At 41.9% G+C, this 22,812-nt stretch overlaps 1 protein-coding gene across 2 annotated transcripts in view; it reads right to left on the reverse strand.

Annotated features, from left to right (window-relative positions):
- Positions 1–22,812, reverse strand: part of COLQ (collagen like tail subunit of asymmetric acetylcholinesterase) — a 124,171-nt gene that overhangs the window by 44,562 nt on the left and 56,797 nt on the right. The window contains exons 1-5 of one of the 2 annotated variants that reach the window (XM_073677929.1): positions 16,644–16,728; positions 10,112–10,227; positions 7,968–8,069; positions 6,588–6,632; positions 349–375 (exon numbers count right to left, since the gene is read on the reverse strand). In XM_073677929.1, the coding sequence (XP_073534030.1) occupies positions 349–375; positions 6,588–6,632; positions 7,968–8,069 (174 nt within the window). In that variant the 5' untranslated portion in view covers positions 10,112–10,227; positions 16,644–16,728. Of the gene's footprint in view, positions 1–348; positions 376–6,587; positions 6,633–7,967; positions 8,070–10,111; positions 10,228–16,643; positions 16,729–22,812 lie in introns of those variants that run through there. The other variant, XM_073677928.1, reaches the window with a different exon arrangement.

Raw genomic sequence — 22,812 nt, forward strand, 5'->3', positions numbered from 1 at the left:
GATCCAACAAAATATCGGATCGCACTCGGACCAATGTTATGCTATGGGGCTGTGCACATGTCCAAGTTTGATCCGATATTTGGATCACACTCAGCCATGCAAGTCAGTGAGTCTGTGGAAACCATCAGACGGTACTCGAATGACATCTGAGTGCAGTCTGATTTTCACGGACTGACAGAATGGAGAAGATGGAGACATTTTTTTCTCCATCTCTTCATTCAAGAGAAACGGAGCACAGAGTGATCACACTCTGATCAAACTGTCTTTCAAAAGTGAAAGTCTACACCTAGCCTCAGTATGAACCATAACCTCCATTTGCAATAAAACTTAAAAAAAAACTAACTTTACCTTTCTTCCTGGCCTACCAATTTCACCCTGGAAAATGAAAAAAGGGTAGGATTAGTGACAATACATAAAAATGTTTTCAGATGCAGATACTGTGGAAAATAAAAACCATAGATCTTCATGTGCAGTTTGTATGGGTAGTGTTTGAATACAATTAGAATTATGGGTAGTGTTAGAATATGATGAAAAGCTCAGTCGTTTTTTACTGTAGATCTCTCCTTCATTGTAATTTACTAATGGGAAGTTATCATCGTCAGTCACATTACAGATGCAGTGGAGCTCCAGTCCAGGTACGTTGGCCCAGGAGGAGCTGGAACTCTGTGCTACAACGGAGATAGAGGGAGATCTGATAAAAGAGAGTAGTTTGGTACCAAAAGAAGAGTGTAATAAGACAAACTAAGATGCTTATTTCACATTTTCTTCATGGCTAAAATGGCTGCTGTGGAGCATTGGTGAATGTCTGAAGCATGCCTCCCCTGCCTTTCTCTGCCTCAGAATGAATGTATACTGCACCATTGTCATCAGCGCTAGTTAATTCCACACCAATGTAAAGGCATGGAAAACATGGTTCAGACTTAAGCCCCCGTCACACTAAGTGAGATCACTAGCGAGATCGCTGCTGAGTCACAAGTTTTTGACACAACAGCGACCTCAGCAGCGGTCTCGCTACGTTTCACACGTAGCAGCGACCAGGCCCCTGCTGTGAGATCGCTGGTCGTGTCAAAATGGCCTGGACCATTTTTTGATCGTTGAGGTCCCGCTGGGTAGCATGCATCGGTGTGTTTGACACCTTACCAACGACCTCGTTGGCGACTCAGAACTGAGACACATAGGCGTGCATTTGCGTTGCATCATTATATGGGTCGCCGTATCGTTGCTGCATCGTTGGGAAGATCTGACTGTTTGACATTTCACCAGCGACCACATAGCGACGCAGCAACGATCCCTGCCAGGTCGTATCGGTGTCGGGATTGCTGTAGCGTCGCTAAGTGTGACGGTACCTTTAACCCAGCACTATCTATGCTTCCAGAGGGCTATTTTAGAAATGTAAAGAACATGATACTGATCTCAAATGTAGAAGGAATGGCAGCAGAGGCCAAATAGTAACTAGACATTAGAAATGTATAGCGATAGGAGTATTGATCCATTTTGAAGGTGTTCAAAAGTCACACAGTAACTTCAAGGCCAAACATTTCTCTTGGCTGAGGCACACAGAAACTTTTAATAGTACTGCTAATTGATTTTAGTCATTTAATAACAGTTGGTGACCACAAGATTGCATAGAGCTCAATGTATTTTTTTTGGACTGCAGCAGTAGTTCTATAGTTAAAGTCAATCATTAGTACTACAAAAATACAAAAATTCGCTGTGTAGACCTAATCTGGGAGTGTTAGTGTCAAAATGAAAAATGTCAGCCTGCATGTCAAAGCCAACATTTTAGGCAGAGCATGTAACGTATAGTACCAGTCAAAAGTTGGGACACACCTGTTCATGCAATGATTTTCCTGGTTTTATTGTAGATTTAGACTAAAAGCAACAAAACCACAAAGGATCACATGTGGAAGCAAGGAGGTAAGAAACACGGTGAATCAAAACCAAATATGTGTTAAGCTTTGGATTCTTCAAAGTTCCCCCCTTTAAGGCTAAGTGCCCACGATGCAGAAATGCTGCATATTTTTTCCGCTTCTCCCTGGCAGGAAAAACGCATGCCTATTTTACATGCATTTTTCCCGCCAGGTAGAAGCGTTTGTCAAGCGTTTTTGCATGCATTTCTGTATGCGGGTTATCAAGCGCTTTTCCAAGCGATTTTAGCATCACTTGGAAAAGTGCTTGACAACTTGGTCACACTATATAAATCCATGCAACCGGCATGGATTTATATAGTGTGACCAAGTAATAGTTAAAAAACAAAGAATAAGAATGGTAAAAAATAAAAAAAAAAGATTATACTTACCTTCTGATGGCCCCCGGCCTCCTCAGCAATGCGTCTGGTGTGTTGGGCGGCTCGCGGTGGTGTGAGGACCTGCCATGACGTTATTTAGTCATGTAACCGCCGATGTCAGCGGTCGCGTGACCTGTCACATGACTAAATGACGTCATGTCAGGTCCTCACACCACTGCGAGCCGCCCAACACACCGGACGCATGGCTGAGGAGGCCGGGGGCCATCAGAAGGTAAGTATAATCTTTATTTTTTATTTTAAATTCTTTTTTTTACAGGTACCATGGTACCCGGGTCTGGAGGAGAGTCTCCTCTTCTCCAGACCCAGGTACCATCCGCACATTGAATCGCTTCATATCCACGTGTGCACATGTAGTGATGCGGATATCAAGCGTCTCAATGCAAGTCAATGGCGGCAATTACGTTGTGTGTCTGCAAAATTAATGGACATGCTGCGGATTTTTCCGCAATGATAATCCGCAGCGGAAATTTCTGCAGCATGTGCACAGCACACGTGGATTATCATTGGGGACCATGGGGCACGTATTACCAAGGGTTTTTTAAGCATTTTCGCTGCGGAAATTCCGCGGCAAAAACGCTTGAAAAACTCAGCCTAACTCAGATGACAGCTGTACACCCCCTTGGCATTCTCTTAAGAAGCTTCATGAGATAGTCACCTGGAATGGCTACCAGTGAAAAGGTAAGTGTTCATTAGTGAAATCATGGCGTTCAGAAAGTGTTTGCAAACATCAGGTGTATCTTGCAGAGGCAGTGTGGCTACACATTTCCATGCAGTGCTGAGCCATATGCAACTACTTATCTAAGCAAGAATATGGCAAGAACTACTGAACTAACTAAAGAGGAACAACAGTATATCTTTACTTTAAGACATGAAGGTCAGTCAATCCTGAAAATTGCTAGAACCTTAAAATTATCCTCCAGTGCAGACAGGAAAACCGTCAATGGCTATGATGAAACTAGCTCTTGTGAGGACCACCCAAGGAAAGGAAGACCAAGAATTACCTCTGCTGTTGACGATAAGTTCATCAGAGTTACCAGTCTCAGAAACTGCGAATTAACAGCAACTCAGATAACAGCCATCATAAATGATGCGCAGACATCAAGTACCAGACACATCTCAACATCAAATATCCAGAGGAGACTGCAAAACGCAGCCTTTATGGTCGAATTGCTGCAAAGAAGCCACTACTGAGGACTGCAAACAAGAAGAGATTGGATAAGGCAAAGCAACACAAGGGCTGGATATTAGATTAGTGAAAATCTGTACTGAGGTCCATTGACTCAAAATTTGACATTTTTGTTACCAACTGCCATTTCTTTGTGAGATGAAGAAAGGGTGAGCAGATGGTTTCTACATGTGAGGTGCTCACTGTGAAGCATGGAGGGAGAGATGTGATGGTGTGGGGGTGCTGTGTTGGTGACAATGTTGGTCATTTATTCCAAACTCAAGTACACTAACCCAGCATAGCCACCACAGCATTCTGCAACAACATGTCATCCATCTTTTTTGCACTTAGTGGGACAATCATTTGTGCTACAACAGGAAAATGACCCAAAACATACCTCAAGGCTATGTAAGGTCTATGTGACCAAGGAACAGAGTGATAGTGCTGTGTCAGATGACATGGCCTCCACAATCACCCCACCCCAACCCAATTGTCATGATTTGGGATGAGTTGGACTGCAGAATGAAAGCAAAGCGGCTAAGAAGTGCTCAGCACCTCTAGGAACTCCTACACGACTGTTCGGAAGTCAGTGATGAAACCGCTAAAATAATGCCAAGGGCGTTTAAAGTTGTCTTCAGAATAAAAGGGATGCGCTTTGAGGAATGTAAGATTTAACAAATAAACTCGTTTGTTTCACACGTTTCTTTTCTCCTTGTTTCCATATGTGTGACCCTGATTTTGCTGCCTTCATTCTGAATCTACAATGTGCACATTCCAAAAAGAACAAGATAAACAATTACAAGAACAGATGCGTCCAAAATTTTGACTATTACTGTACCTATTTTGTACATTATCTCCACCTCTACAGTTTTTTTGCATTTTTTTCGGCCTCCATAGGTTGAAGGAGCTTGCAACCTTGAAAATGAATACATTACACCTAGTACCTAACAAAAATGTCCCCCAACATTTCTACTTCTATGTGCTAAGTCACACTGAATCTTAAAGAGGAAAAGTCTATTCAAGTTTTGCCTTAGTGCCAGTGATATACTGTAGATTTGATCCTAGTGCTAAGACTATGTTACATCCCTGGACATATTGGAATTGATATTTACCACCATAAAGGCTCCCAAGACACTGTTTATGGAGCACTGGCCAAACATATTAAACATTTTTACCAGTCAATACTGTGACATACCTGGTGGCGGGCTTGCATAGTGCACCATCGCTCACTATGCAAGATCACAAACTTGATCATCAGTCCAGTCTGCTAGCCTGGCTTCTTTCCACGCTGTCTGTCTGTTTGTCTCTGTCCTGACTGCTTAGGGCAGCGGCCCGGTTACTTCGTGATTCTTGTAGCTGCTGTGGGCACACCCCTAATGCGTCCTCAGCCTATTGCTGTCTGTCACTGGATATTTAAACCAGCTTCACTTGGAAGCTGATGCCTGAGCAACTTTAACATTCAGTGTGCTCTTTGACTCTGAATGTGCCAGGTCCTGTTCTGTTTTCTTGCCTGCCTGTCCACCTTCCTGGAGGCTGTATTTCCAGGCCTGTCTGAACACGCTCCTAGCCTGTTCGTTTCTGCCTCTGGGGGCCGTATACCCAGGCTCGTTCCTGTATTTCGCTGCAGTAACAGTTCCTGTCTGAACTGTCTCCTAACCTGTTACCTGTTTTGTCCCTATGTCTGTTTCCTTCCTTTTGTTGCAGTGTCTGAACCAGCTATTGGCTATACCTAGGCTCGTTCCTGTATTTCGTTGCAGTACAGGTCCTGTCTGAACTGTCTCCTAACCTGTTACCTGTTTTGTCCCTATGTCTGTTTCCTTCCTTTTGCTGCAGTGTCTGAACCAGCACTTGGCTATACCTAGGCTCGTTCCTGTATTTCGTTGCAGTACAGTTCCTGTCTGAACTGTCTCCTAACCTGTTACCTGTTTTGTCTCTTTGTCCGTTTCCTCTCTTTTTCTGCAGAGTCTGAACCTGTACCTAACTCCTACTCATTGTCGCTGTACTTCTGTTTGTGAGTTTGGAGTCCACTCGCTACTTCCTTGCAAGTACCTTGTGTGTATCTGGTTCTGCCTTTCCCTTCCAGTCTGTTCCGTGTGAACAGAGCCCTGTCCCCTCTGCTCTGTCTTTGCTCACCACTTTGGCGGTTTATCTCTGTTCTGCCTTGCTTGCCGCTCTGGCGGTTTCTGCCCGCTCTGCTCTGCTTTGTTCACCGCACTTGCGGTCTCGCTCTGCTCAGCCTTGTTTACCGCACCTGCGGTTTCGCTTTGCTCGGCCCTGTCCACCGCGCTTGCGGTTTCGCTCTGCTCGGCCCTGTCCACCGCGCTTGCGGTTTCGCTCTGCTCGGCCCTGTCCACCGCGCTTGCGGTTTCGCTCTGCTCGGCCCTGTCCACCGCGCTTGCGGTTTCGCTCTGCTCGGCCCTGTCCACCGCGCTTGCGGTTTCGCTCTGCTTGGCCCTGTCCACCGCGCTTGCGGTTTCGCTCTGCTCGGCCCTGTCCACCGCCCTTGCGGTTTCGCTCTGCTCGGCCCTGTCCACCGCGCCTGCGGTTTCGCTTTGCTCTGCTTGATTACCGCATCTGCGGCTCTGAACCAGTCTCCTAGTCTGTACTGGACCCTACCCAGCCTGTGCTCTAACCTGCCTGTTCCTGTATTCCCCGGTGTGGGTCAACAGCCGTGTCCGGGGTCTGACCTGGAGTCGCACCTGGTCCCTCTGCTCGGTTCCTCCCTGGTGCACTGACGTCGTTAGCCGTCGTGCGACCTTGGTTGGATCGGGTAGATACTTAGTTACGCCCCTCCAGGCACTCTCCGGTTCATGGTCCAGTGGGATCACTAAACACGCACACGCCAGTCAGTCCGGGCGTGTGCATAACAAATACATTTTACTTCTAGACATATTAAAAAAAGTAAAACTTAATTATTGAGATCATCAATATGGTTTTTGGAATAAAGGAAGAGCCTACATTACATATACTGTACACAAGCGAGTTTAACCAAGCAGCACAGACTGGCACTGGTGCTTGAATTAAAGAGGTCACACAGCATCAATAAATAATATGGCTGAATAATTCAATAGAGCGGTACATAGCTGTCAGAAGAAAAGGCATGCAGCAACATACATTTTCTCCTTTTGGTCCAGCTGTCCCTGGAGAACCTGGAGGCCCCTAGTAAAGAGAACAAAAAATAAATGTTATACATATCCTCATGTATCATATGGAGAAGATATTAGAAGTGTCTTTTGAAGATATGCCTCAATATAATTTAAAGTTTTTACTTTATACACAGTTAATGACATTAGGGAGATCATAGAACTTAAAAGGGTATACAATTCACAAAAAAATAACACCTATCCGCTAGGTAATTGTTGGTTGGTGTGGGTCCCACTGCTGGGAAACTGATTGATTATCCTCATCACTCACTATAGTCATCTCCTCCTGGCTTTGATCTCCCCCTGTCTGTCCAAGAAGGGATGGGGCTAGAAATCTCCCTGTACTGGTGATCAATGGAGATCCCGCCAGTCGGACCAATACTCATCTAACAATTCCTCCCTGTCCAATTAATAAGTGATACATATTAGAGACTGGAATATCTGTTAATCTCTACATACAGTATTTATTTCATTAGTGACTATATGACCGCTTCATTTGCTGCTCCCTCCAGGTAAATGCCCAAATGGATACTGATAAATTAAGCAGCCCTGTAGGTATGTAATATATCTGCCTCTCCTAGCATGGTGGCTCAGTGGTTAGCACTGCAGCCTTGCAGCGCTGGGGTCCTGGGTTCAAATCCCACCAAGGAAAACATCTGCAAGGAGTTAGTACGTTTCCACTGGTTTCCTCCCACACTCCAAAGACATACTGATAGGTAAATTAGATTGTGAGCCCCAATGAGGAAAGTGATGATAATGTCTGAAAAGCACTGTAGAATATGATGGAGCTATTTAATCAATGCATAATGAATAAATAAATATGATGAAATGGACAAGTTTATCTACAGCAGCAACTATTTAGATGCCGCCCTTCTCTACAACACCGAATGTCAGACTAGTTATTTTATGGGAGTTGAGTGCCATTCATTGAAATCTGATCTACCCCTTTACATGGAGAAATGTAAATAACACTTTAATTTAGAGCTAGTTTAAGAAATTCAGCACCATGGACAAGTCACCTTAACTGTGAGAACAATGAGATGTGACAAATGATAAGGAAGATAATATGCCTAATAATATAAAATAAAGAACAGTGTGCATAAAACAAGTCTTTGATATAAAAAACATCTAAAAGTCAATGTCACACCAAGAGAAGCCTCACTCGCAGTACTTTAATTTCTAAATTAAATACCCACACATAAAAATAAACAATAATAATAATAATGATATCTTTAAAAATGTACATTTGTTAACAATGCTAATCATGTTGTTGGTAAGTGTGCTAGCTGTTACTTAGGAGATAACTAAACAAAAAAAAAAATTTGCATTTCAAGTCCTGAAATATATATACCTGAGGTCCTGGAGGCCCTTCGGGTCCAGGTGGGCCTGGTACACATAGAGGTATTGTGGGATTTAATTCCAGAGGTGAGTTTGTGTACTCCAGGTCATACATCTTGAAAAAATACACAAAATAATATATCTTAAAATGATTTTCTGTTAAATTTTAAATTTACATCAGATCATACTTTACATCGTTTGAGCAGACAGTCAGCACATCATATCTTCAAGGTGATAGTCTTGTTGCTTCCTAAGCTCCTTCTTAATGAACAAAAACCCATATCGTGAATTTATTATGATCATACATCCTTAGATCAAATATTCAGCATAACACATCCTCCCGGTAATACTGTCTGATTGCTCCCTTAGAGCAGACCGGCAGCACGACACGACCGGCAGACCAAAGTAAACAGTGCCACTGAGCGATCTATACTGATTTATACTGATCGCTCAACGCACACAGGCTGCCATGGTTCTCCGCAATGCAATGTTTACACAGGACGATGCACCGCCAAGAACAATGATTTTTTTTGCTGCGTAAAAGGTAATTTCACAAGAAGCATAAGCATACTGCTTATTCATCAATCAGCAGCCTGTATAATTGTGAAACAAGCGTTTTTAACAACTCTAATCATAATTATCTTGCAGCGTAAATGCAGCATAAGCCCTTCTCTATAATGCAGCCATGACCTTATCTTGCTCTGCTGATAACTAACAAACCAGGAACAGTTGTGTATGAAGTCAATGGCTCTATAATGTTGTGGCATGTCCGCTATAATTCTAGCTAGCCATAATGGCTATGAGCAATGATTTCAATGTCTGTCTACCAGAGACAATGTTTTCTGATGTGTGTGCTCTGTAAGTTTCAAAGAATTAAGGATTAACATTACTTTTGTAGAAATGAAAGTCTAGTGATAGGAGGCCAGGACTCTGCTATGGACTGTCAGGAATATATTCCCACTTTCATTCTATATCGAATATACAGTTTAAATTATTTTCTGCAATCCATGTCCAAATCTGCATTAATAAAATCCTGTTTAAATTTGTTCAAAAACAAGGTTTTTATTCTAGTTGCTAAACATATAATGTTTTTTTTTACATTTTCTGATTTAAACCACTTGTTGAATTATATACCTGTAGCGACACATCATAATATATCAATCCTGTGCACAGCATCCTATGATTAATGACAGTGCCATATGATTGGACATATGGATGATGTATGTTTTGTCAGGTTAATGATCGCACAGGGCTCATATACTGCTCTGGTAAACAGTGAAGCATAGAGTAACAGCCTAATGAACCCTGGGGAGAGGTTGCATTTTACTGGAACGTCCTTCTGGAAGAGTAGCCTATATAGTAATCAGTAAAGGCTGCACATACAGCTAATGAAATTCACTAGGTTCTATTAGCTAGATTGGATGTAGCATTCAGTGGCAGGTTTCACATGAGTAATTGTTTTCAAGGGCAGAATAGAAAACCTACCAGATGAAGAATCACAGATTCCTGAAATCATTAATCGAAGTAGGGAAATTGATTTTTTTTTTCTTCACTGATACAATGTAACCCTTTGTTCTGTAATTCTTTAACTGGTTTTATTAAACCCTATTGTTTGTGTATTTTATAATTGCTATTATTCTTGCACTGTGTGGGGTCGCACAGTATTAAGAATTCACTACGATCAAACTGTGTCAGACTGTTTTTTTTAAACCCATTACAGAAAATTATTCTAATCCTCCATCCATACACAACATGTGCACATCAACCTTTAAATGCGCCTTGGACTTTTATGCTGAGATTGCATACACAGGACATGACATCAATAAGATCTCTTATGCCGTTTGTGAGGCAACCCTTAATAAATAGACCCTTTTGGAAAGTGATTCACTCCAAATTCAGGTCCATTAGGGTTACCTTCTGCTGGAACCTTAAAGTCTGTTGTTACCTGAAGGCCAGGCTTACCAAAATATTGTCTGAAAACCTAGCTGACCAGCCTGACACTACCATATGGGATGGCAAAATTATACTTTTTTCTGGTGTTTTTCTAAATTGTTTCTGTTGTTATATATACAGTTCTGGCCATTTAATGAAGTCAAAGATTGCTTTTGTTCCCCATTACTATGTGCTGAGCTGACCTCCACTTATCTAGGTACTTACTGTGTTTCTGCGATCTCTGAAGAATGGTGGTGGTGGGAATATTGGTGGTGGTGGAGGCGTTAAGAGGCAACATCCTCCACTATTAGTTCGCTTCTTCTGTTCCAAAGAAGGAAAAGCTAACAAAAAAAGAGTATTTAAATGTATCACAACACAAAATTTTTGCATTTTGCAAAGCTAAGAATGCAAATAAACTAGTTCTACCCCTTTCAAATTTAAGATGCTTTTCGTATAAATATTGAGCCTTTCATCAGAAGTATACATCAAATTGACACCCCAATGATATACCACACTATAGGCATAGAGTGGCATATGTCACCAATGGCTTCCATGTTAAAATATGATATACCATGCATCATATGGTTTATTTTCCAGGATGCTGCTGCATAGAGAAGTGTAGTTGCAAATGCTTTTATATACATTTTTTTAACTTTATGTCTTTTTATTGTGTTTTGCTCTTAGATATAGTTAAAAAGGTATAAAAATGTGTAGCTGCCTGGAAAAAGGACACCTTTAGGCTTTGCATAAATAATGAGGCCCTGTGAATATGTTTGTATGAGCTAAAACCTTTCCCAAATGTAGAGTATAAATGAAATGTAAACATAACCGAAGCAGTAAATATTACCAATTTCAATATTTATGCATGGTTTACACTGTGTTCCAAATTATTATGCAAATAATATTTTCTCAGATTTTCCCAAATTACCTATATGAATTGCAGTCATTGTAATTTTCCAGTCAAATAACTATTAGAGTACAATTGAAAGGTTTTTGTACAAACTGCCTATGATAACAGTATATTTTTAAAAAAATAAAAAACTCAAACTGCACTCAAAATGCATGTTCCAAATTATTATGCACAGCAGAGTTTTCAACATTTTCATTTTAATAAAGAACAAAAAAATTGTCATTTTTGAAATTCTAAGCATTAGCAGGTTATTACAAACTGAAATCAAACAGTTTTCAACTCAAAACTTTATTCTAGGTGATGTTACATTTGCACATAGGACCGCTTGTTCGAAAGGAGCTTCTGAACTCTCTCGTCCATTGAATTTGTCAGGTTTTGGATGGTTTCTGCTTTAATTGTTTTGCATGAGGACAGAATACCCTCCCAGAGCTGTTGCTTAGATGTGAACTGCCTCCCGCCATCATAGACACTCCTTTTGATGATGCTCCAGAGGTTCTCAATGGGGTTGAGGTCAGGGGAGCATGGGTGCCACACCATAAGTTTGTCCCCTTTTATGCCCATAGCAGCCAGAGATGCAGATGTGTTATGTGCAGCATGAGACGGGGCATTATCATGCATGAAAATGATCTCGATGGTCCAGATGGATGTAGTGGAGGATGGCTGGTTGATGGACACCCCATGCAAACACGGCTACGGCGCTAACAAGGAGGAGGTGGAGTAATGTTTTGGGCTGGAATCATGGGGAGAGAGATTGTTGGCCCTTTTAGGATCCCTGAAGGGGTAAAGATGAACTCCATAATGTATGTTGAGTTTCTCAAACAGCACTTCCTTCCATGGTTCAAGAAGAAGAACCGTGCATTCCGCAGCAAGATCATTTTCATGCATGATAATGCCCCGTCTCATGCTGCACATAACATATCTGCATCTCTGGCTGCTATGGGCATAAAAGGGGACAAACTTATGGTGTGGCCCCCATGCTCCCCTGACCTCAACCCCATTGATAACCTCTGGAGTATCATCAAAAGGAGTGTCTATGATGGCCGGAGGCAGTTCACATCTAAGCAACAGCTCTGGGAGGGTATTCTGTCCTCATGCAAAACAATTAAAGCAGAAACCATCCAAAACCTGACAAATTCAATGGACGAGAGAGTTCAGAAGCTCCTTTCGAACAAGCGGTCCTATGTGCAAATGTAACATCGCCTAGAATAAAGTTTTGAGTTGAAAACTGTTTGATTTCAGTTTGTAATACCCTGCTAATGCTTATAATTTCAAAAATGACAATTTTTTTGTTCTTTATTAAAATGAAAAGGTTGAAAACTCTGGTGTGCATAATAATTTGGAACATGCATTTTGAGTTTTTTAATTTTTTTTTAAATATACTGTTATCATAGGCAGTTTGTACAAAAACCTTTCAATTGTACTCTAATAGTTATTTGACTGGAAAATTACAATGACTGCAATTCATATAGGTAATTTGGGAAAATATGAGAAAATATTATTTGCATAATGATTTGGAACACAGTGTATATACAAATTTTAAATTCAACTAAAATTTACTCTCAAACACTGGAAATACCTTACCTTCTCTTGCATTGTCTCTTTTAATTGGTACATTTGTTTCACCAATATTGACCTATGCGTTTATTATACTGTAACCTACTTTCTTATTTCATGTCTAAATCAATAAAAATAATCATTAAAAAAAATGTTCTGATCCATATGGACTAAACTACAGTATCTACCGCTCATGAAGCATGAAATCAAAACAAGTGCAATGCTCAGTATCACAGATATACAGTATATCGTAGATATTACGGCAAAATATTGTGGAAAAACTATATCAGAAACACACAATAATATGAAATTAAGGCCACGTTCGCACGTTCAGAATTTGCTCAGTATTTTACCTCCTCAGTATTTGTAAGCCAAAACCAGGAGAGGAACAATCAGAGGAAAAGTATAATAGAAACACGTCACCACTTCTGTATTTATCACCCACTCCTGGTTTTGGATTAGAAATACTGATGTAAAATACTCACCAAATGCTGGAAGTGTGCACATGGCCTTAGGCGATGTCTGGTTATCTACACCCTCCCTGGCAAAATTAACTATTTGGTGGAAGTCTTCGAAGTCAAATCCACAACATTCATTTAGACCACAATTTGGATTGTTCTTCCCGTTTGCCTAGATACTCTTTAAGACCGCCATCTACTGGACACGGTTTAGTGCTTATCTTGGAAGGAGAATCATGCCGTGTATAGTTAGAGAAGTTCAAATGTCTTCCAGTCATCAATAACTGAACTCTGTCACAAGAGTCGGTATTATATTTTTAAGCATCACATTTTAGCTGCTATGCAAAGAATTTTTCTAACATAGTTTCCTTGGCTGTTTCGGCTTACAGTCAGTTCTAGTGTCTAGACATGGAACAGACATGAGGTGCTCAGTCAATAATGTTGCTCATGGCAAGAGAACAAAAACCTCTTTTCTGTAGCATGCAATGTTTAACTTTATTTCTTCTTAAAGTGAACCTGTCAGGTCCAGAAATGCTATTTACCTTCTGATAATCAGCTTATCTGCAGATAAGTAGCGTCACAATCCTGCCTTCCTGCTTTACTGGAAACATGGCTATCAGGAGAAAATGAATTTATATCCCCCCTGCAGCCTCCTGCTTCCAGACATACACACGGTGCAGGGAGCTGTTACAATACCACTTACTACACTATGAGCGGCTGTAATCGCTCCCTGGCACTTTGATTGACAGCTTGCTGTAGTGATTACAGCCGCTGATCACAGTATAGTGAGCGGAGATTGGAACAGCTCCCTGCACGGCGTGTATGACCTGAAGAGAATGGCAACATGGGGCCTATAAATTCATTATGAAGTGTCACTAAGGTTCAGCTGGGCTGGTGGAGAATGAGTCTCCCCAGCAGAAATCCCTTAACAAATTGGTGTAGGACACCCATTGTGATGCTCCCCACAACAGTGGTTGAACAGAACAGAACTGAAGTAGAAGAAATATTACAGGTAGGTTCCCCATGGGACTAGTAGATACTAATAGGCTGTAAATAGGCATTGCTGTGAGCTGCCAAATCAGAGTTTTCTGGGAGTGTAGTGTTGTGGATCTATAGTACATTTTTATGAGATTAGGATGGTCGCAGTCGTTCCTGAATAACATTTTAATTTGTATTTGAACCTGTTGGGTAGGAGAGACTCTTATGACCCTAATAGTTACTGGAGCAGTAATTAGTATTTTCTGCAGCACTAGATGGATGATGCACAGATGATGAAGGTTAGAGATCAATAATTGGGTATAACAGTCTACCCTCGGTCTGTTGGTGAAACGGGTGACCTTGAGTCAACAAGCCTGTAATACACAACTACAGCAAGAACTAGTGTGTCAGTGACACCATTTAGCTCAGCAGTAAGTTTGTGTTGCAGACAGCTTTAGTAGACCTAATGTCAGAGGTCCTGACTTTATCCCGCATAAGGTTAAGTGCACACGTAGCGTTATTGATGCGTTTTCGCGGCGGTTTTTCTGGGCGCAAATGCATCAAAAACGCTTGTTAATCAGTCTGCCAGCTAATGTAATGGCAATCATGATTTGCTGTGCACATAATGCAGAAATTCCCGCTCAGGATTGGTGTTAGATTTTATAGGGGGACCCTACGTCAATTTTTTTCTGGGGTCCCCCAGTAACCTAGCCAGTAAAGGCTAAGCAAACAGCTGTGAGCTGATATTAATAGCCAGGAAACATTGTTGGCTAATGGCCCCTTCCCCGGCTACTAATATCAGCTCACAGCAGTCGGCTTTCCCTCTGCTGGTTATGAAAATGAAGCAGAAGCCCACGCCATTTTTTATTTTAATTTTAGACTCTGTGCCCATGATTAAGACTTAGCAGCGCTTTGGACGCATATTTTTGCTGTGTACAAAACGTTGCATTCTATTGAACACAGGTAAATCATCAAGAGAGTCTGACATGGTGCGGTCCTGAAAGACGAGCTGCATGTCAGTGTCCACGGGTAATTCACAGCTTCTGATGCACGCATAGTGGACATGGGATTTCTAGAGAACCCATCCACTATACTGTAACATCTGGACGCTGCGGGTTTGACACTGTATAAACACATAGCGTCAAACCCGCAGCGGCTCCTGACCGTGGCCACATACCCAAACTCACCTGCAGCATGTCAATTTCTGTAGCAGACACACTAGTCTCCGCTGCAGATTTTGACCGATTGAAGTGTCATTATATGCGGTGGATTCACATGTACCGACAACAAAAGTGTGGCATTAGAACACCACGTTTTGGAAGCAGCAAAAATATGCTGAGTCCAAAGAGCTGATGAGTGCTAACAAAACAGCTGTGAGCTGTTAATAATATCCCGGGACCATGTTTGCCTAATGGCACCTTCCTAGACTAAAAATAGCAGCTCTCAGCTGCCCCAAAAATGACATGAATGGAAATGCTAATGAAGATTGGGTGAAAGCTGACACCTAGCCCTTTTGTTTGGTGATGACAAGGTGTCAATCAGACCCTTTCATGACCAAACCTAATTAAAGTAAAGTAAAGAGGTAAATAAACACACAGACACAGTGTAAACACTTTATTTGAATTACAACAGACACATTCTTACATTAACCAATATACTCACCCCAGTTTTGATGGTAATCCAAAGGTTAAAGCAATGTCCCACGTTCCTTTTCAAATAACTCTATTTAGCTCCCAAAAGCATTTATTGATGTATAAAAATGCATAAAAAAACGCTTCAAAAAACACATCAAAATCGCGGAAAAATGCGCATTTTTCCTGCCAAGGAGATGCAGAAACGCTGCAGAAATTTCTGCTTCAAATCCTGAACGTGCGCACATACCCTAAAGCCTCTGTGACTTCAGCTCATGTTTGCGATAGGTGGAAGTGTCAGCAAGAGAGCGCACGGTCAGTCCGTGTTGTAAGAAGAATTTCCGGAGTGCAGGCAAAGCAGAGACCAGTGACGTCACAGTGCGCTCTCTTACCAGCTCGTTACTTCTGATCAGAGCTGGTGAGCGAGCACATTCTTAGAATCCACTGAGGATATGTTGGAATTGACAACCGATGCATGCTCAGTAGAGCCGGGACTAGCCCAGCACATGAAAAGGACGTCACTGATAAGGTTTCTTTTCAGGGAGGGAGAAGAGGCTGTGGCAGTGACCGCAACCCCTTCCCCTGATGACAGCTCATGTTAGTATCACAGCATGTACTGGGATTCTCAAACAAAGTATCATCAAAGAGGAAGTAGTAAAAAAAATAAAGCAGTTAGAGAGTCTAGAGCAGGAACAATAGAGACTTTTTAATTAAAGTATATTAGAAAAGAGATTAGATTATGGCATTAGATAGATAGGCTTTTAGGATTCAAATAAATTTTAGTTTCGGACCACTTTAAGCCTTAAAGGAAATATATCTCAGTGTAGGTAAGTAACCTATAGTTTAAACAGTACTCAGTAGTACAGAATACAAATGACACATATGGGCTGCTGATGGGTGTGTGTCCGGGTCCTGCAACCCTCACAGATCAGTCTAAACATGGCTTTGTATCTGTAAAAATCAGATGCTACCGTATATGGTTGATTCGTATGGGATCCATTTTTTTTATTACAACCATAGACTTAAATGGGTGAGTCTCATCCAAAATAGGGAAGAGACTAGTGCATGCTGTGATTTCTTTTACACAGAAATTCAGTCTCTGTAAAAAAAAGGAAAGTCATCTGAACAGCCCTATTGAATAACATTAGCCAAGCGCTGTCAGATTTTTCCGCAGACATCACTCGCTCCAAAAATACTGTCTTGTGAAAGTAGCCTTAAAAACGAACCTGTATCTTCAGTACATAAGACTCCGAATGTGTCCTATTTTCACTCATTTTGTGGATCAGGTTCAGTCATTAAGTCTGAGAATCCCTGTAAAGTGGATGAAACACAAAAGTCATACTTTGTATTTCAGATTTCCATACTGGTTTCATTTGTTTCATCCTTTGCTAAGAATCAATGTATATAAGGTTCAGACAGTCTACCTGCTTCAGTGAAAAAAAAGGGATGAGAAAAAAAATTGTTCTGTTTCACACGGATGGTAATACTCACACGGATGGTAATACTCACACGGATGTGTTAATGTAACCTTGCCCTTAGTAGTATACGGATGTTTGCGGTTCGACCAATGTTATTCAATAGCGCTGTTAAGATGACAGTTTTTGTCATGTGAAAAAAATCGCAGCATGGGCTGATTTCTTCCTTAGTTTGGACGAGACTCGCCAATTCAAATCTAGGGGTGTGCAAAAAAAATGGGATCCCGTAAGGATCATCTGTATTGCATCCGATTTTTATGGATAACATAGGCATCTGTATTTGACCATGTACATTTTATACTGTAAGGGCTCTATAACTGACCCATGTTATTCAATGAGGAAGTCCTGATGGCCGTTTTTTTTCATTGACAGAATCTGAAAAAACTGCAGAATGCTGCGATTTCACTCTGTTTTCGGCTAAGTGCGAGAAAAAAATTGGATGCCATATGATAATTATGGATACACTGCAACTCTGCACGAAGGGAAACTATAAATGGTCGTGTAAAAATTTAATAGCTGCTGAGCAAACAAACAGATTGTATACGGACTGCTCACGCATGTCAAGTGAGAAAAAATCACGATCATGTGTCCCCAGCCTTAATATATAAATAAGAATGTCACACGGATGTAAAAAAAAAAAAAAAAAACAGATTCACAGATAGAATATGGATGACAATAAAGATGAAAATCAAGAGTTTTCTGGCTAAAACTTAGACAATGTTTCATACATAGAGCTGATGGGGTGGAGATAGGATAGTCACTAGATTTTTTTTTCTCCTAAATCTAGTATAATCGGGAAATTGTATTTCAAATCTAAAAAATGAAAAACATTTAGGCTGATTTTCTTAGCAAGCTCTCAGATTTGTGGGTATTTGTAATTTAACGGTTTAAAGGGTTACCCCAAAAATAGAAAGGAACAAATAACTAAAGGACATATTATTATAAATAAATTCTTTAATACATTTAATTAGCAAATCACAATCTTTATTTTTAGGCAGGTAGTCAGTATAGAATTAAAATGGCTGCTGTCCTGTTACACTGACATAAACCTGTCCTAGAATTTTAGGACAGGTGCCAGTGAGCATTTGCAGTGAGAAGCTCCGTCCCTCTAACTTCATAGGTAGGAAGATGTGCTCCACTACTGGAGATACCAGAGGTGCTGAGGTAAGAAGAGGCCGCTCAAAGTTCTCACCACCCTATCTTTCTGAATGACTATATGTACCGTGGCGCGGGGCGGTAGCCGTGGGCAAAGTACTCGTCTCTTACGCCTCACTACTTCACCACAACCCAGCTCAACACTACAGTTCAGCTAGCAAGAGTCCTTTACTCAATGTGCGGTTCCGTGTCTACTTTACCCTAAGGGGAGCTACTTCACCACTATGGCCGGTATTTATCTTCTCTTCTACTGACACTCTGGAACTGCCGCCTGGGGCACTCTCTTCATCTCGCGAACTCCGTCCTGTGTGAGCCTGTTATCTTAAGGAGTTATAAACTCTGGGCCATACTCTCCCAGGACCCATCTTTGGTAAATCATTCTGTCTCTCAGTCGTTCTTCCTTGTTTCTGCTCCGGATCATGCTATCTCTATCTCCCGGTCTCCTCTCACTACTAGGGACATCCATGAAATGCGACACTGCTCACATCAGACCTTAGGTCTGTACTCTATGCACTTCAGGCGCTTTCTGTCTTCCTGACAGGACCTGTCTCCTCTCCCTTAAGCTTTGCCGCTCCCTCTCTAGGCTAGTCCCAAACATTAATTCTTGCTGTCCCTACTGTCAAGCAATTCATAATACTAACATCATTAACGCACATCACAGTTCACATTACAACAATATACTTGTTTCTTAAAGGGAGAATGTGGGCAATATGTCTATATCCTTACATATACATGGTACTGCTTATATCCAGGTCACAGCACAGGAGATCTCCTGCACATGCTCACAGGCACCTGTCCTAACATTCTAGGACAGGTTTCTCTCAGTGTAACAAGAAGGCAGCCATTTTATCCCTATAGTGATTACTTCCCTAGACAAAACTATTGTGATTTAGTTATTGAATTATATCAGAATTTATTTATAATGACTTTTCCTTTAGTTATTTATTTTTTTCTATTCCTGTGGCACCCTTTTAAAGACTTTTCACTACTTTGTCCACGACTCTCAGATTTCTATGATTCGCAGTCATTTTTAGACACAATGCTGGATTAATTGTTCTCTTCTATGTTTGTTTATAGTAAAGACCTGATACTTTTCACAGACATTCTCATTAAACACTTGCACATTCATGTACCCTGCACCAGCTGTCCTGAAGGCTAATCTTCAATTCAAGTGACTCATTGGCTTCTATGAACATTGATTGACAGGCTAAACCGTTCCGAGGAGCGCTGCTGACATAACATCACAGGTGTCTTTCCTACTTGGGAGCAGATCAAAACTAATAATAAACAAGCTGGGTGATACACATTACGTACTTAATACTGACACGACTCTAGTGCCTCCATTCATTATTTTCCCACACTCCCTTGGACATCCTGCTTGTATTAATTTCCCTATGTGCTTACTGGAGAGAGTGACTTAGGATTCCGGATATAAAACAGTTGAGCGGGGCAGAGCTGCATAAAAAGAAAGCTTCTATTTAAGCAGCGTTTAGTCTAATACACAAAGCAAAGCTACATACAAAGAGCCTGTAAGTGGCACCAGAATTATTGCACAATTTGTGAAGAGCAAAACCTGGTTCCCCTTGTATCACCTCTATTACATTTTACACACTTACAAGAGGCATGGGTTTTCAACAAAGAGGACTGACTTGATATGTTCCACCATGCACCAAAAATATTTTGGTGTGAATTTCTGGTGCAAAATAAGACCATAGATGGGGTAAGCTCAGACTAGGCAGTCTAAGGTTATGTTCACACGTTGCTTTTTTGCTGCTTTTTTCTGCAGCCAAAACCTGATATCTTGGAAGTAAAAAAGCTGCAGACAAAACGTAGGTTTGCTGCCTTTTTTGCTGCATTTTAAGGATCCCAAAGTTCAGCTTTGCTTCCACCTTGCAAACATGTATAATAGAAGGTGTTAGGTCACCAATGCAAGACATATGTGGAACCATAAAACATTTTTGGAAAAAAGGGCAATTTCATTAAATTATTTAGTGGAAAAAAAAAATTCTGTCTGAAAAAATAGTTACTGTTCTGAGCAAAAAAGCTGGATTAACGTATGAAGCGCACCCAGGGCAGGCTCCAGGTTTTTGGGGGCCCTTGGTGAAAGAGTCTCAGTGGGCCCCTTTAACACATACCACGATTCATGATGCACAGATACAGCAGAGAAATATATATATAGTACAAGGCCAAAGATTTCACTGCTTACATTACATGAGTGATATCTATTGTAAATTCCACAATAGCTCAGAAACCGGCGAATCGCTCCATACAGAATACTGGCTCCCATAAAATGCTCCATACAGGATACTGGCCCCCATATAACGCTCCGTACAGGACACTGGCCCCCATATAACGCTCTATACAGGCTGTGCCTCCACATAATGCTCCATGCAGGCTGTTCCCCCCACATAATGCCCCATGCAGACTGTTCCCCCCACATAATGCCCCATGCAGGCTGTTCCTCCCCTTATAATGCCTCATGCAGGATTTCACCCCCCCGTTATAATGCCCCATGCAGGATGTCACCCCCCCTTATAATGCCCATTCAGGATGTCACCCCACCCCCTTATAATGACCCATGCAGGCTGTCACTTCCCCCCTATATAATGCCCCATGCAGGATGTCACCCACCCCTTATAATGCCCCATGCAGGATGTTACCCACCCTTATAATGCCCCATGCGGGATGTAACCCCCCCTTATAATGCCCCACCCAGGATGTCATGCCCCCTTATAATACCCCATGCAGGATGTCACTCCCCCCATATAATGCCCCATGCAGGATGTCACTCTCCCCCCCTTATAATGCCCCATGCAGGATGTCGCTCTCCCCCCCTTATAATGCCCCATGCAGGATGTCACTCCCCCCCATATAATGCCCCATGCAGGATGTCACTCCCCCCCTTATAATGCCCCATGCAGGATGTCACCCCCCACTTATAATGCCCCATGCAGGATGTCACTCCCCCCATATAATGCCCCATGCAGGATGTCACTTCCCCCCTATATAATGCCCCATGCAGGATGTCACCCCCCCATATAATGCCCCATGCAGGATTTCACTCCCCCCCATATAATGCCCCATGCAGGATTTCACTCCCCCCCATATAATGCGCCATTCAGGATGTCACTTCCCCCCCATTATAATGCCCCATGCAGGATGTCCCCTCCCTTATAATGCCCCATGCCTCCATACATTAGAAAAGAAAATCAAATACCTCACTTCTCACCTGCTGCCACTGCTCAGCTCTGGACTCTACTGTCGCCAGCGTCTTCCTGCTCTGCGCTGTGACTGCTCAGGAGAGGGCGCGGTAGAAAGACGTCATCGCGCCCTCTGACCTGAGACGTCACAGTGCAGCAGCCAAGGAAGATGAAGGACCTGCTGCAGAGGCACAGGGAGAGGTAAGTATTGTGCCGGGGCCCTGAGCACAAAAAAAAAAAAGTTACAGCTCTCAGAATATGGCGATGAAAATAACTACTTTTTATTAAGAAAAAAAAGCATTTTTACTGTGTGATGGCAGCAAAACCTAAAAAACCCCATATAAATCTGGTATCGATGTAATCGCACCGACCCGAAGAATAAATCCGCCTTATCACTTACACCTCACGGTGAATGGCGCAAAAATAAAAATAAGAACTATTCTGGTACTGCTATTTCTTCATTCTGCCTCCAAAAAAATCGGAATCACATTTATCCTGCGCTCTCCGCTGAGCGCTTATGTCAGGGTTTCTGTGTAAACTCAACAAAACCGCAATTAGGACAAAAAAAACAGATGGAGCCACTCACTTATGAGACCGATGGAGTCCCTTTGGACTGGTTTCTGTTCCGGCAGCATACCATCATTTTAGGCTTTTTTTTAGCGCACAAGTGTGGACGACCACAGATCTATGTGCGCCTTAAAAGATGGAGACCACCGGAGCAGATGCCAAACGGACTCCAAAGTGTCTCCATCTGCCTCTCTGTGGTGGGTGGTTCCGTTGGGGGTTTCGTCTGAATCACATTTTTGTGGGATTTACATGGAAACCCAGTTGTAAGTACTCAGCATAGACTGGCGATCCAGTTTTAGTCTAGAAGCAATCAAAAATTATGTACCCCACAATGTTACCAATAAAACCCCTAATTCATCCCACACAAAATCAGCCCCCTCTCAGGTCTGTCATCTGTCCCTGGGACTATGGAGAGTCCCATGTTACTGGTAGAACAAAGACTCTGGAAAAGCAACATGGCTCCCACCCCCTCAAATAAAATCCAGTGAATTTTACGCTCCCAAATCCGAATGCCCCCCACTTCTGAGCCCCACTGTGCCTAAACCGCAGTAGCCTGGCGTGGATGTTACATAATAGTCACTGCAGCAGTAGATGAATTCATTGAGATGTGCAATTTCTACAATGGGGTCACTTTTGGGGTTTTTCTGCTGTTCTGGCACCTTAGGGGCTCTGCAAATGTCGCCCACAAACTATTCTACCAAAATCTATGCTCCAAAAAGCCAAATATTGCTCCTTCCTTCTCAGCCCTGACATGTGACCTAACAGTAATTTCTGACAACATATGGGGCATCATCGCGTTCGGGAGAAATAGCACAACAAATTATGGGGTCCGTTTTCTTCTATTATCCATTGCAAAAGTTACAAATTTGGGGCTAAAACTACATTTTCGTGAAAAAAAAGAAAATTTTCAGTATGCCGACCTAATGTTATCAAATTCTGTGTAGTTCCTGTGGGTTCAAAATGCTCACTATACCCCTGGATAAAATCCTTGAGGGGTG

This window comes from Phyllobates terribilis, unplaced genomic scaffold (genome assembly GCF_046119375.1).
Source record: "Phyllobates terribilis strain yellow unplaced genomic scaffold, ASM4611937v1 Scaffold_4__5_contigs__length_816908805, whole genome shotgun sequence".
NCBI lineage: Eukaryota > Metazoa > Chordata > Amphibia > Anura > Dendrobatidae > Phyllobates > Phyllobates terribilis.